This window comes from Fulmarus glacialis, unplaced genomic scaffold (genome assembly GCF_000690835.1).
Source record: "Fulmarus glacialis isolate BGI_N327 unplaced genomic scaffold, ASM69083v1 scaffold23823, whole genome shotgun sequence".
In the NCBI taxonomy this organism is placed as follows: Eukaryota; Metazoa; Chordata; class Aves; order Procellariiformes; family Procellariidae; genus Fulmarus; species Fulmarus glacialis.
In genome coordinates this window covers 14,275-30,160 of record NW_009203910.1, presented here as the reverse complement: position 1 = coordinate 30,160, position 15,886 = coordinate 14,275, and the positions used below count along the sequence as shown (strand labels likewise).

The following is a 15,886-nucleotide window of genomic DNA, read 5'->3' as shown; positions in this document are numbered from 1 at the left end:
TATTGAATATTTTAAGGGAATTAGTGGTGAGACATTAAAGCTTGTGGATCGTCTATCTGATGAAGAGAAAAAGATGCAGTCAGAGGTCTCTGATGATGAAGAAGACAGTACATCAAGGAACACATCCTTATCAGAAGCTACTCAAGTTTACCAGCCTTCCATTACATCGAAGTCTGCTAGAGACATGAGAACAGAGGCAGCATCTATAAAATCAAAGATTGAAAAGGCCGACAGTGAGAGGAGGAGGAGTAAGAGGACTGGTGAGAATGAAGGCAGTCAGGTTTCTGGAGCTCTCATGGCTCACCTCGTGGAGATCAAGCCTAGTTTGTAAAACTTTCAACTTGTTGATCCTAGTGCATGAACTGTTGTGATTGCCTGTGGAGTGACTTAACTGTAGTTTTCATTCTGTCATTGTCATCTGTATGTGCTGTCTTACACTCTTCTTTCTTCCTTTAAACAAATCCTGTACTGTAGAAAGCTAGTGAAGCATGCCAAAGACATTCATGTAACTCAAAAATTGATGTAAACCAGAAATTGAAAGGTTTCTTTTGTGACAGCAAATTTATTCTGTCCAAGTAGAGAAAACAGATGATAATCTGGTCTTGGTGGTTTCCACCAGTAATTGAACAACTTGTGTACAGTCTAACAGCTAGATTGTCAGCATGTTTGGTTTCATTACACGACATCATGTAGTTTGACATTTGGCTTTACACAGGTGAAAATATAAAAGCTGTGAAAAAAATTTGCTGTGTAGGTTATTAGGACACACAACCATTCTAGTAAACAATATTAAGTACCGGCAACTTAGTCAAATTAAAGCTGTTATTTATAATAAACTATTATCCGGTATTGTGGTTTTCTGTGCAAACCTTTTTAATCGAGAAATTGTAAATCACAGGTCCACAGAGTCCATGTGAACGGACAGATATAAGGATGGCAATTGTAGCCGATCACCTAGGACTTAGCTGGACAGGTAAGCTTTTCTGCTTTAATATTGAAATTAGTCTTCGCTATTACATTTTCAGGTAGTCTTTTACCAAAAGCTGTAACAAGGCTGCATCGAGCTCTCTCGAATTCACAGTGAGCCCAGCCTCCCAAAACATGCAACACACTGCTGGGCAAAGGTGCCTAATAGGAAATAGCTGTGAAGAATTATCCCATGGTGTTGCTACAAATCAAACAAACTCATAGGGAAAATAGCTAAAATGGCTCTCCTCTTAAGATGTTCACCCAAGGAGTTGAGACGATGTATCTACCCAGACTTAGGGCTGCCTCTGTGTCTGGACAGCAGTTTCCTCAAAGCTCTGGAGGTTGCAGGGAGCCCAGCAGTGCCCCGGCAAGTCGATGTCGTGTGTGGAGTTGCCTAACTGTATGCCCACCATACCTCCACATGTTGATGGGCAGAGCTGGCCCTTCACGGGCTTGCAGCTGCAGCAGCCAGCTCTCCCTGGGCATAGGTGATGACAGCACCGGTGCTGAGCTGCACAGCAAGCTCACAAAGGAGTAACAGTCACCAGAAAGAACAGGTTTTATAAATTAGTGGTTATGAGGTAGTCTCTACGGAGCTTTTTTTTCACCACGTTTAAGTGGCTTACTGGATATAAATACAGTAATAGCTCACAGAGATGATGGAAATTCAAAATTATGTCTGTCCTAGGAAATTAAAGTATGGGTATATAATGCTGTGTTCATCGTTATCTGTAAAGTTTCTGTCAGGTAGTTTTGTTGACATCTGTGTGACCTAAGAAACAGAATATTTTTAAGCCTGACAGGATGATTGAGGGATTTGTGCTTTGTTTGGCGTTTTTGTTGTAGTTTTCTTTTCTTGCTTGCTTTTTTTTGTCTTTATAGAACTGGCAAGAGAACTGAATTTTTCTGTGGATGAAATAAATCAAATCCGAGTAGAAAACCCAAATTCTCTTATTGCTCAAAGCTTCATGTTATTAAAAAAATGGGTTACCAGAGATGGGAAAAATGCTACAAGTAAGTTCAAGTAGTTTTGTTGTTTATAAGTTATAGCCCATTTCATCTGTTGCCTGCTCTAAATAGGTTAAATTGAAGAAAACATTATGAATGTCTTTTGCAAACCACTGATTGGAAAAAAAAAAAGTTTCAGTTATATTTTTACCAAAAGTCAGAAACATGTCATGTTTATTCAGGATATATGCAGAAGGAAATAATCTGTTCTCCACATCCATAATTGATGGGACAAACAATGAACTTAAATTGCAGTAAAGAAAATATTAGGGAAAACTTTCCAATAGCAAGGAATGTGAAACGTGGAAATAGGCTGCCTGGAAAAGTTAGGCAGTCTCACGATATTGCAGGTCATAAGAAAAGACTAAATCTTTTTCTGTGAAGAGTGATGGAGATGCTGATTCTGCTGGGTTTATCTCTGCATTTCACTTGAATTGCTCAAATTGAAAGAGAGGTTTTGATTTTTGTGTTAGGTCAATGGTGTTCATTACCATTCTCTAATTCACACACTCCTACACAATATTTGAGTCTACTTTGATCTCTTTCACTGTAAAAGTAATTTCCAGTATTACTGTGTTCTCACAACAAGATTACTGTACATGAGATTTCACAATGTACTGCATGAATAACCTTACATTATTCCCTACATGGCTACCTATTCTGTTGTTCCTCGAAACAGAATGGTAAAAGGATTTTTACACTTCTTTTACGCTCCAGTAAAAGGATATTTTGTTTCAGTAGTAAGTAAATACATTCTTTAAGAACACTCTGACCTTACACTTTGTGTCTTTTGTATTGTAATAAAATTATACTTGGGGGGAGGGAAGACTCTTAATAGATGTATATCTTGAATAAGTAGGCAGCAGAATGACTGCTTAGACAAATGATGGGGTTTGCTAGAACCAAAGGCATTGGGACAGAAACATATGCCAGCAATTTATAATTAATGCAATGTGAATGTAACTGAGAAAGATGATTACACAGTTCTGCAACGCTGAACGTTTTTCTGACACGTCTTATTTGTTTTTCAGCTGATGCTTTAACTTCTGTATTGACAAAAATTAATCGAATAGATATCGTGACCCTGTTGGAAGGACCAATATTTGATTATGGAAATATTTCAGGCACCAGAAGTTTTGCAGATGAAAATAACGTTTTTCATGATCCCATTGATGGTAATTGAATTCCGTGGTCATATTTAGTTCAGTGATATGTCCAATAGTACAATAATGTTGTATAAACTAGACTTTAAAAAAAGACAGTAAGTTCTATAGAAATAATTGTTTTTAATGTGAAAGCTTTTTCCTCTCCTAAAGCACGCTCATGGTACAATACGTAGGTTGCACATTAATATCTCAAAGAATAAGCCCAGGATCCCACAAATGTATGCCTGAGTAAGCTTGTTCCCAGTAGCCTCAGTGTCAGTTAGCAAGACCTGAATGTTTTTCTCCTGCAACAGTTGTGCTTTGAGGCTTGCCCATGTATATTTTTAATGTACTTGGTATTGCATGCTTTCCAAGTTACCTGGAAATACATATATTCTTTGGATTCCTGTCTAGAAAAGTAGCAGTAAGAATTCTTTGAAGAAATAAAAAGAAGGAAGAGCAAGGAAAAAAAAAAGGGCGTAGTAATTGCATAGAGTAAATTAATGTGCAATTTACTACCAAGCCTCTTTGAGAAAAGTGAACATCAATTACTTTATGATTTTTCACTTGGATCATTTCTACAATGGCAGTAGAAAAATAAGAAAATGTTTTATTAGGGCATGAGAGAATATCTTTTTCAGTCTCCTAATGGGTAAAATTGTGTAATAATTTTCACATGGAAGTTGTACTAACCGAGAACAGAATTGTGCAGGTTAATTTTGAGCCAGATTAAAAGGATAAATGAAGTTCTGCTTGTAAAACAGAATTGCCATAGGTATACTTATTATTTATCCGTACGTTGAAGATGCTAAATATTTTTTTTTCTTCTTTTAAATGTTCGTTAACAGGCACTGGGTTGCTATATTCTTTACTTTGATTTTTGTCACATGTATTATAAATAGCGCCTTGAATAAGATTTTTCTTTTGAAAGTAACATTTCCTTTGTTTTTTGTAATTTGTTCAAGTATTTTAGTAGGATTTTTTTTCTTTAGAGCATATAAGCTCAGTGTACCTCCATTATTGAGCAGCATTGTTGGTCATTGAATCATTGCATTACAGAAATAATTTTCTGTTGACATTTTAAGAAAGTTGCTCTTGAAATGTTGCTTGCACCTTTTAATAGTAGCATCAATGTTTTTATGAAAAAAATACACTTCTCTGCGTTTGCTTTCTGTCTCTCCTCTTCTCTGAACCTTCCTCAAGCTTCCTGTCCTCACCAAGACCAGACCACCTTTGCCTTTCTCTCAGCTGATTCAGGAAAGAAAAAAACCCGTTAATGCACCTCCCTTTGCAGGCAGCACAATGTCGAGTTAACCCCACGGCATATATTTTTTCCTTTTGTAGGTTACCCAACCTATTATTTCTGGAAGTGAATTTCCGATTTTGTTGTCATTTTTATGTGTGTGTTCAGTTTAATCTTTTGTGTGGTTTTCCCATGTTTTCATCAATTTTTCTTTTCTTTTCTCTCTTTATTTGATCAGTGTATCTGATTGTACCCATGTCACCAAGATCGCCTCACTCTCCAAGATCACCAAGATCTCCTTACTCACCACAGTCCTCTCACTTGTATAACTTTACTGTACCTGAAATATTCATATAGCTCTTCCTTGTTGTGTTTGTGTTCTCTTATCCCTTTGTTAACTTCCTTTTTTAGTTTTTTATCCTGCTGTGTATTTAGATCTACTATTCTTTAGTATCCTCATTAGGATCCATTTCTGTTCCTCATTCTTTTAACTACTCCATTCTTGTGGCTCTATGGTTAAATTGGAGATACATATTTGTAGCATTGTATTGCTGGTATTGTATATTTTTATATAAAAGTATATTAAAAATGTGGACCTGTTTTAGAAATAATACCTACTGACAAAAAAGTGGCTGTCCTATGTTATGATCTACTTCTGTCTTTAAAATCTATTTATTAAACTTCCAAATTTAAAAAAATGAAAACTGGGAAAGAAAGATTTACACAATACGGCTGCAAGAGATTGTGTTGGATATAAAGGGACAACCACCCTTGTCCACATTTGATTTATTGCATGCTCATAAGACAATCTGCTATAGCTTGAAAATGTTAAAATGGCTGCAAAAACAATTGCTGAAGTCTTTACAGACTATATACAAAATAGTCAAAAGTACTGGCTTCGCTGTACTATTCACTGGCAGTACTCATTTTTTGTTCCATCTATTTAGGACAAAGTAAAGAAATCTATCAGAACTATATTTGTTCTTATATACCTGCACCTCCTCATACGATTCATACTTTAAGTAATTCATGAATCATTTGACATTTGCTTATTTGTTGCTTCACGCTTCATCCCAGTCAGTCCAAATGTGCTGTCTTCCTTAGGTTATCCCACCGTTCAAGTGGAACTGGAAACTCCCACTGGGTTGCGCTTTGTGCCGCCCACCCCTTTCCATCAGGACGATTTCTTTAGCGACACCTCTAGCCTAGAGTCACCCCTTAGAACTCCCAGTAGACTGAGTGACGTGTTAGTGACCTCCCAGGGACAAGTAGATGGTACAGCAGCAGCACCGCCAGTGGTGACTGAAGAAGACACTTCACTGGACGACAGCAAACTCGATTTCTCAGTGCCTAGAGAAGGAACACCTAAAGATATTTCCGTAGGCGAGAGCCAGTTGGAGGAAGTGGACCTTAAGGATTTTCCGCGGTATCTTGGTAGTTATGGCGGGATATCAAAAGATGCTAAACAAAGGCAGAGTGAAGACACTAGTAAAGCAGGAGTAAGGACTGAACAGCCTGAGAGAGAAAAGTCTGGTATTGATGAGGAGATGACGGAAGAAAAGCTTAAATCTCTGTTTGAGGACATTCATCTGGAAGAAGGAGCTGAGTCTGGGGAGATGACGGAAGAAAGAGTATGGTCAATTCTTAAAGGTGTTCAACAAGCAGAACACGAAATGTCTTCAATTACAGGTTGGCAGCCTGACTCGTCAAGTGTCACCGAGCCACCGATGTCAGGACGCAGAATAGGTGGTAGCCTGCTAGATCGCTTGGATGATAGGTGAGGATCTTTGTATAAGAGTGTGAGTGTGTGTGTGTATAAGCAAGCCTTCCCATGCTGCTTTTACCTTCAGGAGCGTGCTGAGGCTGCTGTTCTACTATTCTAGGACAATATGCATGTATGTGTGTGTATTATATATATGTATTCAAAAGAAAAAGTAATAGTTGACTTGATTTGGCCTCAGACATACTTGTCTTTACAAATGTATATTTATCAGGTTTCATTCTTAATATAGGTATTTCAGAATTGGTTTCTATTATGTTTAGTGGAAAATACTACTTTTTGTATTCTTTATCTTGTGTATTTCCATTTTTAATTAATCTAAGTGATGCATAGATGTAACTGGAATCGAGGACTATAAAACATACATTATCTGAAACTACTACATTACTCTTATTTCTCGAGTACCTTTTTAGCAGTCATCCTTTTCATTGCATCTCTTTGCATTCCCTCAGATAGTCGTTACTTTTTCCATAAGCCAATTTTTAAATTGCCACTGTTTTTATAACACTTACTTCAAGCGTGTTATGTCATGCTGATTTACTACACTTTTAAAGAGATCAGTTACAAGGCATAAGAAGGTAAGAATGGTGATACCAAATCTGTATGTTGCCTCCCAGCAGTGACTGCAGAGGATGCTCAGGGAAGGAGGAGAGTGGACGTATACGCTGTTTTTCTCCAGTACTTTTCCAGGCTTCACTTGCTTTCAGCATAACGACCTGCTGAGATAGACGCTTTCTACATATTTATCCTCAATGCATTTTTCTTGCATGAGCTTTTCCAGCCTCCCTTTGGATCTGCTTAAGCTTTCAACATTCACAATATTTGTTGGCGTGTGCAGCCTTACTGGTACCCACTGGGTGAAGAGCTCCTGCCTGCCTTTGGTTTGAACATGGCTCCCATGATTACTAATTGAAGAAGCCAGGTCTGCATGACCTGTAAATCAGGAGAGAATGATTATCTGCAGACTGATCATTTGTCTGTCAGCAGTTTACATCCTTTGCAACTTTGACTCAGGATGTTTTAAGGTTCCAGGTAGCATTAGATACTCTCTTATTGAATCCAGTGGGAATTCGGCCATTGAGTTCAGCAAACTGATTGTCTTTCAGGACTGTAAAGCACTGGATGTACTACTGATGTGATTTCTGTTCTGTTAAGCAAGCATTGTTATTCTGCATTTTCTATTGTGTTAAATTAGTAAAATAGATCACTTCTAGAAGTAAAAGGGCTTCCTTAAGAAGATAACATATCCGTTTCTAACTAGATGAATTCAATTTGCTATCTTTTATAAGAGTTTTGTCAGCAATTAGCTATAGTGTTTTCATGTGTACAGTCATAGTGCTTATCTGAAAGCAAGCAAAAATGCAAAAGAGAAGAAAAACGTGCATAAGAAGTGCAGGTTAAACCTGTCTGTAAGTAATCTGAGGCAAAATTTTAGTCAGCTTTCTATCTTGTAGTAACCTTCCTTGCCTTTGGCTTTGTGTATTATTGAGATTCTGCACTGTCTAAGGATTTATTTTCAGATACCAATATTTTTTAAAAGGCATGACTTGTCTGGAGTACAGATATTGTAGTTTGGGGGAAAAATAACATTAATTATTTGGTCATTAATGGTAATTGCACAGTAACAGATACTTTCATCACTTCCTTGCTTAGAGAGCAGGTTAAAGAATTAGTGCCTCGGGGATTTATCTCGTGATTATACAAGGGAAATGGTAGGTTTTGTGTATTTTTCTTTCTCTTTTTCCTCCTCTCCTCCCCCTCCTCCCCCCCTGCCAAGTGGAAGGGGATTAACATTAAACATTTGGCCTTGTTTCCAGTGTTCACCATATTCTTGTTGCTTCTGAAAAGATACCATGATGCAGAAGACAGGCTATTAAATAGATTGATGTTTGCAAGCTGAATTTAAAATTTTACTTTTGTCTGTCTGAAAGGTGTGTGCTAAGAATGAAGGCTCAGTAAGAGGCTCGGTGCTTTGCCCTTTGCTGTGATTTAAGCACTAAATGGCTGTCTGTTCTTTTTTTCTTTTTCTTGTAGCTTGGACCAATGTAGGGATTCTGTTACCTCATATGTCAAAGGAGAAGCAGGGAAGCCAGAAACAAATGGAAGCCTATCTGAATCCACAGCAGAGGCAAAAACTAAATCCTACATCCAGGAATCTTTAAATGATGTGGGAAAACAGAGTGACAAAGAAGCCCTGAAAACAAAGCCCCAGATTTCAGCTGGTACTGATGAGCAAATGTTATCATCAACAGCATATCAGAAATCTTTGGAAGAGACTAGCAAGCCAACAACAGAAGGCAACAAAACATCTGTGCCTGTCAGTGTGAAGAAGATGAGCTGGAGTACTTCTGAGGATGGCAAGCCAAGAACAAGCATCCAAGAGGAGGAGGGAGCAGTAATGTCTGAACAGAAGGTACAGTATGTCCTGTAATTATTAACTGTGTGAGGAGTCCCTATTGCTTGACATATTGCTTGACATAATTTTTTGTAAGACTTGTGATGTTGTTTGTGACAGGGTTGGTTTTTTTTTTTTTTTAATCCTTCTTTGTGCCTTTTCTATTTATTGCTAAATTAAGAAAAATGGAAGTTAGTGGAAATTTATATTCTGTGATGTGAATAGAATGAGGTGGAGTTGGGGCAGGCAGAGGAGCCAAGCAGGGCTGCATAATCCTCTGCCTGACTGGCTTCGAGCCCTGGGAGAAGTTAAAGCAGCTTCTGAGATCACCGTCCTGCATTGCTGGGGAACAGGCCCCTTTCCTGCCCTGACATACCACCTGTGCAAACAGTGCCAAAGAGCTCAGCTGTCCTCCATCTGTTTCCAGTTAAGGTGATGGCACTGGTCTCCCCTCTTTTTGTGACATTGAAGTGAGCAAAGAGATATAGGAACTCTTCGGCCCCTATCCTCCTCCTTGTCCCCAACACCCCCTGCATTTTTTTTACTGTGTTAATTTGCAGGAAAATAAATTTTGGGTAATATTTAATCTCCCCCTTATGTTTTTTGTTTCACGGCCTCGTTCATCCTAACTCCAAAGTGCATCCAGACAAGAGGAATCAAAACATTTCCAAATGTGTAAAGCACTTTTCCAGGTGGTGGTTCTTTCTTAAAATACTGCGGAGGGGCTCCTCTTCATTTCTACCTTGCCCAGTTTGCACATCCTTAACTGCAGAACCTCAGTTATAAGTTGTTTTCTGACGATGAAGATTTTAATAGCTTTCTCAGTTGCTTATATTTATTTCCCAGAAGCTTAAGAGTAAAGTTGATTCAAAGAATGGCTTATAGTCCTGTAGCTGCATACACCTCGCACCCCAGCAGCGGGAGGGTTGCCACAGAATAGACCACAGGGCCGGCAGGGAACCAGGCTGAAAAAGGGTATTGCAGAGTTTCTTCTACATTCCTCTCTCTGCTGAAATGATTTTTTCCTGGGCGTAATACAGAGGAGATTATAACTTCTGGAAGCGAGGTGTTTCAATAGAATTGCTTCTACATGATATAGCTTTTTTTTTTTATTGTAGCACAGTAAAAATGTTGGCTGTGGTAGGCTGCAATAAATCATTCAGGTTTAAATTAGTTCATTTTAAACTATTCTTTCGATTATACAACCAAGAGTTCTTTTATAAGATGGTAACATAATCGGTCTCAGCAGTTATGCAGCATATGATTGTTATTATCTTGTTATTAGTTCGTGACACAGTTGAAGCAGCGAAGATCTTTCCTAATGTTCACTAATTACTGGAATACTTAAAAAATGTAAGTAAGAGCCTTCTGCAAAGGCAGTTAAAGGCAGATGGCAGAGTTCCTTTAGTGTTTGTAGGGTTTGGGGCAGACCTTGAGCTAATATTATGATGCTCAGCTTAAACGCGGGGATAAGCGTAGATGCACACTGTAACATTCTGAGAGTGTGTAACAGTGCTGCACTTCCCCCTCTGGATTCCCATCAGTAAGAAGATAAGTTGTCATTCACTTTTGTGTTCTCTTTACTTTTGGATATCCCATCTGGATAGGAAAGAATAAGCGTGTGCTTTTCTTATGCGTGATTTTTGCACTACTTTTGCTTTATTGGTAAAGGGTGATAATCTTTTCTTCTGAATAACAACCCTTTTTATAGACATGATCTTTGAATAAACTGGTATCAGAAAATAATGTGATTTCTAAATGTGGGTGTCTCTCAAAGCCTCAATGGGTAACAAACTAGTGTTTGTTAGAATGACAAGAATTGCTTCTAATACCTTCTCGATATTTCTTCAAGAATATCTTCTAATCTAATATAATCTAATTTGAAGTCAATAGTTTAATTACTATCACAGTCCAATTCGTGGTGAGACACTTCATGTGCTGTCATGAAAACAAAGATAATTTCAACTGCAGCCTTTCTGCAAGGCATTCTTCAGAAATGCTCCATAAAGAGAAAAGAATGGAAGAAACAGATTTATTTCTGTGGAAAGAAAGGGAGAACCAAATAAAATTACTTCCCAAAGAAAGAGATTTGTTCTATGACCCATTGGGAAAGAACGAAGAAGCAATAGTCATCCACCTGCAGGGTGAGGGCTGCGTCAGCGTTTTGGCACACAGTTTGCAACAAGAGATAAACTGAGATGATTGATATTGGGCTGCTGCCTGGTGACGTGGATGAAACAAATTGTTGGCCACATCCCAAGTCTATGTAAATGCCCAAAAGCTTACAAAAGCAGTGCAGTGACAGTGTAGGCCATATAATCCTCTATGAATGCTCACGCATCAGACTCCAGTGATCTTTTTAAATGAGAAGAGCACAGCGCAGTTGCTCTATTGTCCCAAAGAGGGTGATGTCCACTGCGTGGTCAAAGTGACTCCCAGTGTCAGAATTCCATCACAAATAAACCACTTGAAGCTGTTTATTAATAATAACAACTCTTCCTCCAAAACCGTCGTGCCCTCTGGGAATCTTCTGTTTCTTGTTTTTTGTATATATATTTGGCTAGTGTCAGAGGACAGCAGGAGACTTTACACACAGATGAATACTGTCATACTGCCCTAAATGCTTTTTGTGATATAGTCCTTTTTCTCCTCCACCCACCTATGCCTACTCTTATTTTACACATCATTTCTGAGAAATGCTTTTTGTTTGGGATGTCTTGGGCCAGATTCAAAAAGAGAAACAGAAATGCAGTTAGCAATCTCCACTATTCATGACTTTAAAATCAGTTTTGGGCTGTCATTGAGTAATTGTAGAGAAAATTTTTGAATTTCTTTATTCAGAAAAAGGTTGGTTCAGCCGAACATCATAGAATCATAGAATCATTAAGGTTGGAAAAGACCTCTAAGATCATCAAGTCCAACCGTTAACCCAACACCACCATGCCCACTAAACCATGTCCCTAAGCGCCTCATCTACACGTCTTTTAAATACTTCCAGGGATGGGGACTCCACCACTTCCCTGGGCAGCCTGTTCCAAGGCCGAAGGGCCTCTGCCCTGTGTCTGTCACACACGTAGGTATGAAGCCCTCCGCCAGGCGTATGCACACAGAGCTGCTCAGCCCCAAACCCGAGGAGCTCCTTGAGTTTCGGAGGGGAAAACATTGGGCCTGTCAGAGGGCGCCAGGATGGAGCAGATGCCTGTGTACGGCTGTGGTACCTCCCGGCACCAAGCTGAGACCAGCATCAGGCTGTTCCCCCTCACCCTTGAGCTGAAGTCTACTAGTTCCCTTCTTAAAAAATGCAGAATGATTGCACTTCACATTACAGTGTTGCAACTTAAAAGCAGATAAATACTGAGCAGGAAAGCCATTTACATGGAGAAGTTCTTCAAAATGCTATTTGTAATCTTCATTGTGGAGGTGCTCCACTGTGTGACTGTCGTCTGTCTTTATGAAGGAATTCACTTCCCATACCTTGTGAATCCATACAATTTGTTTGAAACATTAATTTTTGAGGAGAAAAAAGCAAGCAGTTATGACAAGGTTTTTCTGTATACAAGATTTTTTAACAACTACGTAAGATTCAGAAATTCCGCAGATCAGATGCATTCCAAATACCATTTTCTAACACTTAAGAGCTGCTGAAATATTCCATACCTGCTATACTTATCAAGCTACAGCACGCAAAGAGGTAAAAAGGCCTCCTCCCACCATATACTTTAAGAGTAAAACTGTGAGTCGTTGTGTACATAATAGAGACAGAAAAAACACTGTCCATGATAACCTCTGTTTTCTTCTCCTAGTCCTGATCAGCATGTTCTGTCTTGCAATGTGCTGTTCAAATGTACTAAAACTGCATTTATTAGGAATGTAGTGACAGTGACAGTGAGATTGAGAGTGATTCGAGCTCAGAGGAAGAGCAGAGAATTACTACAAGAGTTTATCGACGGCGGTTGATTCTGAAGGTATTTTGTGATTTGCGTTTCCTGAGGCAATGTTGGCATGGAAGTGGGTTTGGACTGCTGTGTCAGAATGCCAGTTTTGGCATACTGGAGTCCTTCTGGTAGTGTGCTTTCCATTGCCAGTATGTATTTATAACCAAATACTAGGTGGCCTTTCCTTGCTTAACCCAGAGGTTTATGGTTGTCTTCTGCTGGAAAACTACTGTGCTGCATGGCATGTTGTGTCCTTCACTGCCACTGTTTTGCATGGCATCTTAAAGACTACAGCTAGGTGCAATGTGTTGGTCTGATGTATAGCAAAATGAACTGCAGGTACAGGTGACAGTTTTTTTCTTTTTTTCTATTTTCTTCAAAAAATTCTAAATTACAAGTTAAAAAATTGCAGGAGTGTACATGAGTGGGATATAGGAGAGTATGAGCCATGTACTCTGGTTGCAACTTGTGGTCCTAAGTGCTTAATGTGTTCTGGAAAACCTCCTCAAAGCAGCAGGTGATCCTGATTTAAAACCTACCAAAGTTAATAAGAGTCTTTGCATTGCCTTCAGTAGGCTTTATTTAGTATATTTATTTATAGATGGCCTTTATTTACAGCACAATATACTTTATATACTGCTAACAATGGCTAGTCATATAAATAATTGCATTTGCCCTCATATTTTTTCTTGTATGGTCATATAGTATGGCATTATTTGCCTGCAGCATACAGCATAAAAAAATAATTCTGCATCAGAAACCATTATGTTAATCCCTCAGTAACTTACAGGATTTATTAGATTTTTATCAGAAAATCATGTAGTCAAGCCATGAAAAAGACAGCCAGCCACTATAGTGCTATTACAGCACTAGCTGAGTTTGCCTAAGATGTAATTGTTACTTTAAGAATGATTCGTGACATTCTGATTACACATATCTATATTGCTGTTATTTGCATGCTTTGTGGAAAAGAGGGCATACAGGCCTTTTGTATAATGTGGATAGCAGATAGGCTGCTCTGCCTAGCTATAGATCTGTCCAAGATACAAACACTTTTGGAAAAGGCAGGATGACATTTCTGACTGTCTTCACCCTGAATTTCTTCAGTATACCAGTTGTGCTCCTGTTCGGGACAAGGCTGGAATTGCAAAAATGAGCTCAGTAGAAGTGAATATTTTGTCCGATACCTCATCTTTACAGGTGGAACCTGCTGCCTTCCATGAAGGGCCCTGGGCAGGTCGGGGTATAACCCTTCATCAGGAATTCCCTCTGCAGACAAGACACGACTGGTCAGAAGTAGGAATGTGGTGTCTGTTTTCAAACGGGGCAGGCGGCCTGTGGGCTGTTACAGACCCTCAAATGCTGTAAGAGTGTTTCTGGTAAGACATAAAGCATCCACGTGCTGAAAGTTTTAAAGGCTGCATAGTTGGCCTGTGGCTGAGGTCCCCCACCCAATTTATGTCTGAACTATTTCAGTGTCCACTGGTTTGGAGTCAGGAAATATCGGAGTAGAAAAGAGAAAGTATATAAAAGGCAGACTTCACTTGCTTTCCAAGTACATCCGCTGTGTTTAGAGAAAGGCATAGAAAATTGTTTTTAAACGTGGTGGTATAATTTGGGGTTGAACTTTTAAAAGAGCAATGGTAAAGCAGCATATACAGTGTTGTAACCCGCAGCTAGTGCAGATGCAGTCGGGAGGGTGTGCATGGTGAGTGGAGGCGGCTGAACCTGCTCTGTTGGGAACGTGTCTGATCTGAACTGGATTAGAGCTGTACCTGTCTCTTGATTAGAAAATACATGTGATACTTCTGTCATTTTCTGATGATTTATAGCTTCTTTTTTTATCCCCCACTCTGCATCTCAAGACAAGCTTAAAACAGAACAAGAAAAATTTTCAAAGCAGGGATCATCAGGCCTTCTAGAGAAAGAGTTTGATAGCGGCAACAACAATTTCAATAGGTATATTTTGATCATGTAAAGTTCATGAAATGGTGGTGTGAAATGGAAGAATTGAGCTTTAACATTGGTAGGGATCTGGAATTTTAATTTCTGCACATTCCTGGGAGCAGAGGTTCAGTTTGAGTGAACTGCAATCACTGCGATAGCATGAACAAGCTGAGGAACAGCTCCTCGTTTGGGGAAGAGGTCTCAGGATATAGTGCTCAGAGGCACGGAACAGCGCGCTCAGCCTGCAGAGTGAAAATAACTCCCGTGTTTCGCTGCAGGGCCCCGAGCAGTGGTCGGGAGCAGCAGGCTCTCGCCTGCCAGTGCCTGAGTGCCCGGTGAACGAGTGCTGTGCCCGACCCCACAGCCCCGGTGCCCCTCTCTGAGGGTCGCACTGAGCGGGGCTGGCATTGCTTGCATGGAGCAGTAGCGAGAGGGGAATCGGGCTCTCCTACTGCTGTGTGTTCTGACACTCCTGGCTAGCCAAATAGTTGTTAAGGGGCGATGCAGAATAGGAGGCAGGGACATTTTCCCTCCAGCTCTCCCGTCTTCCAGGCAGCAAGCCTGCCACACACCGACAATGAAATGCCCCAGTGCTTTTCTGCAGTTACGCCTGGACCAAAGGAGTACTTATCCTATACTGTCTTATGTTATGGTTACTTAGGAGCCAGCCCTGGAAATCTTTGTTGAGTTTGCATTCTCTGGAATAAAAAAAATGGTTTGAACATCTGAAAAACCTGGGCACAGGCTTCATAAATGGATGGCAGTGCTGTGCCCATGCCATGAGCCCACTCTGCTGGCTTGTGCCAACAGCAGCAGCGGGGAGGGGACGACAGTGCACTTGGAGGCTCTGCTGGGCAGAGCTGCACATGGGACCTGCATTGTTTTACCGTAGCATATATTCATTACTGCCTGCGTGTTGCATTGAAAGCAACAGAGGTACTCACATAGCCTGCAGGGATAAAGTTCGGTAACGCCAAAACCTTGAGGATAAATTGAATCCTGTGGAAAAAAAACTTGCTATGTGCCTCCACAGCTACTGTCGGGGCTGAATTGCTTCATTACCTTTGTTCTTCTTTCCCAACTTGTTTTTCCTTTCAGTGCCATTCTGCATTATTGCTAACACTATTATTTCCGTTTAACTGCTACCTTAGTTCTCTGTCCTGGCCCAAATATGGAGAAAGGCTTTTCTCTCCCCCGGAGGTATTTTCCCAGCAGTCCGAGAGCTGAGTCCTGTCAAGTGTTCAGCACTCTCGAGCACATTCCCATGGGATTTAGCACTTCAGAGGGCTGAGCCCATAAAACCAGACAAGCAAGGACTGATGCCCATTTCCACATGTAATAGGATCGTATTCTAACCTCAAGGTAGTGCAGATGTTTTTGTTTTTGCTTCCTTTCCCCTCTTCTGTTCACATGGCGGATTGATGGGACGGGGCATTGCAAAAGAAACGGGGTTTTATGGTAGCG

At 40.0% G+C, this 15,886-nt stretch overlaps 1 protein-coding gene across 1 annotated transcript in view; it reads left to right on the top strand.

Annotated features, from left to right (window-relative positions):
• ANK3 (ankyrin 3, node of Ranvier (ankyrin G)) overlaps positions 1–15,886 on the top strand; it is a gene marked incomplete at its 5' end in the record, with an annotated part of 47,561 nt that overhangs the window by 20,007 nt on the left and 11,668 nt on the right. Inside the window, 6 exons of the mRNA XM_009574806.1 lie at positions 899–973; positions 1,852–1,983; positions 3,009–3,152; positions 5,470–6,142; positions 8,180–8,558; positions 12,407–12,505. Coding sequence (XP_009573101.1) covers positions 899–973; positions 1,852–1,983; positions 3,009–3,152; positions 5,470–6,142; positions 8,180–8,558; positions 12,407–12,505 — 1,502 coding nt within the window. The remainder of the gene's footprint in view (positions 1–898; positions 974–1,851; positions 1,984–3,008; positions 3,153–5,469; positions 6,143–8,179; positions 8,559–12,406; positions 12,506–15,886) is intronic.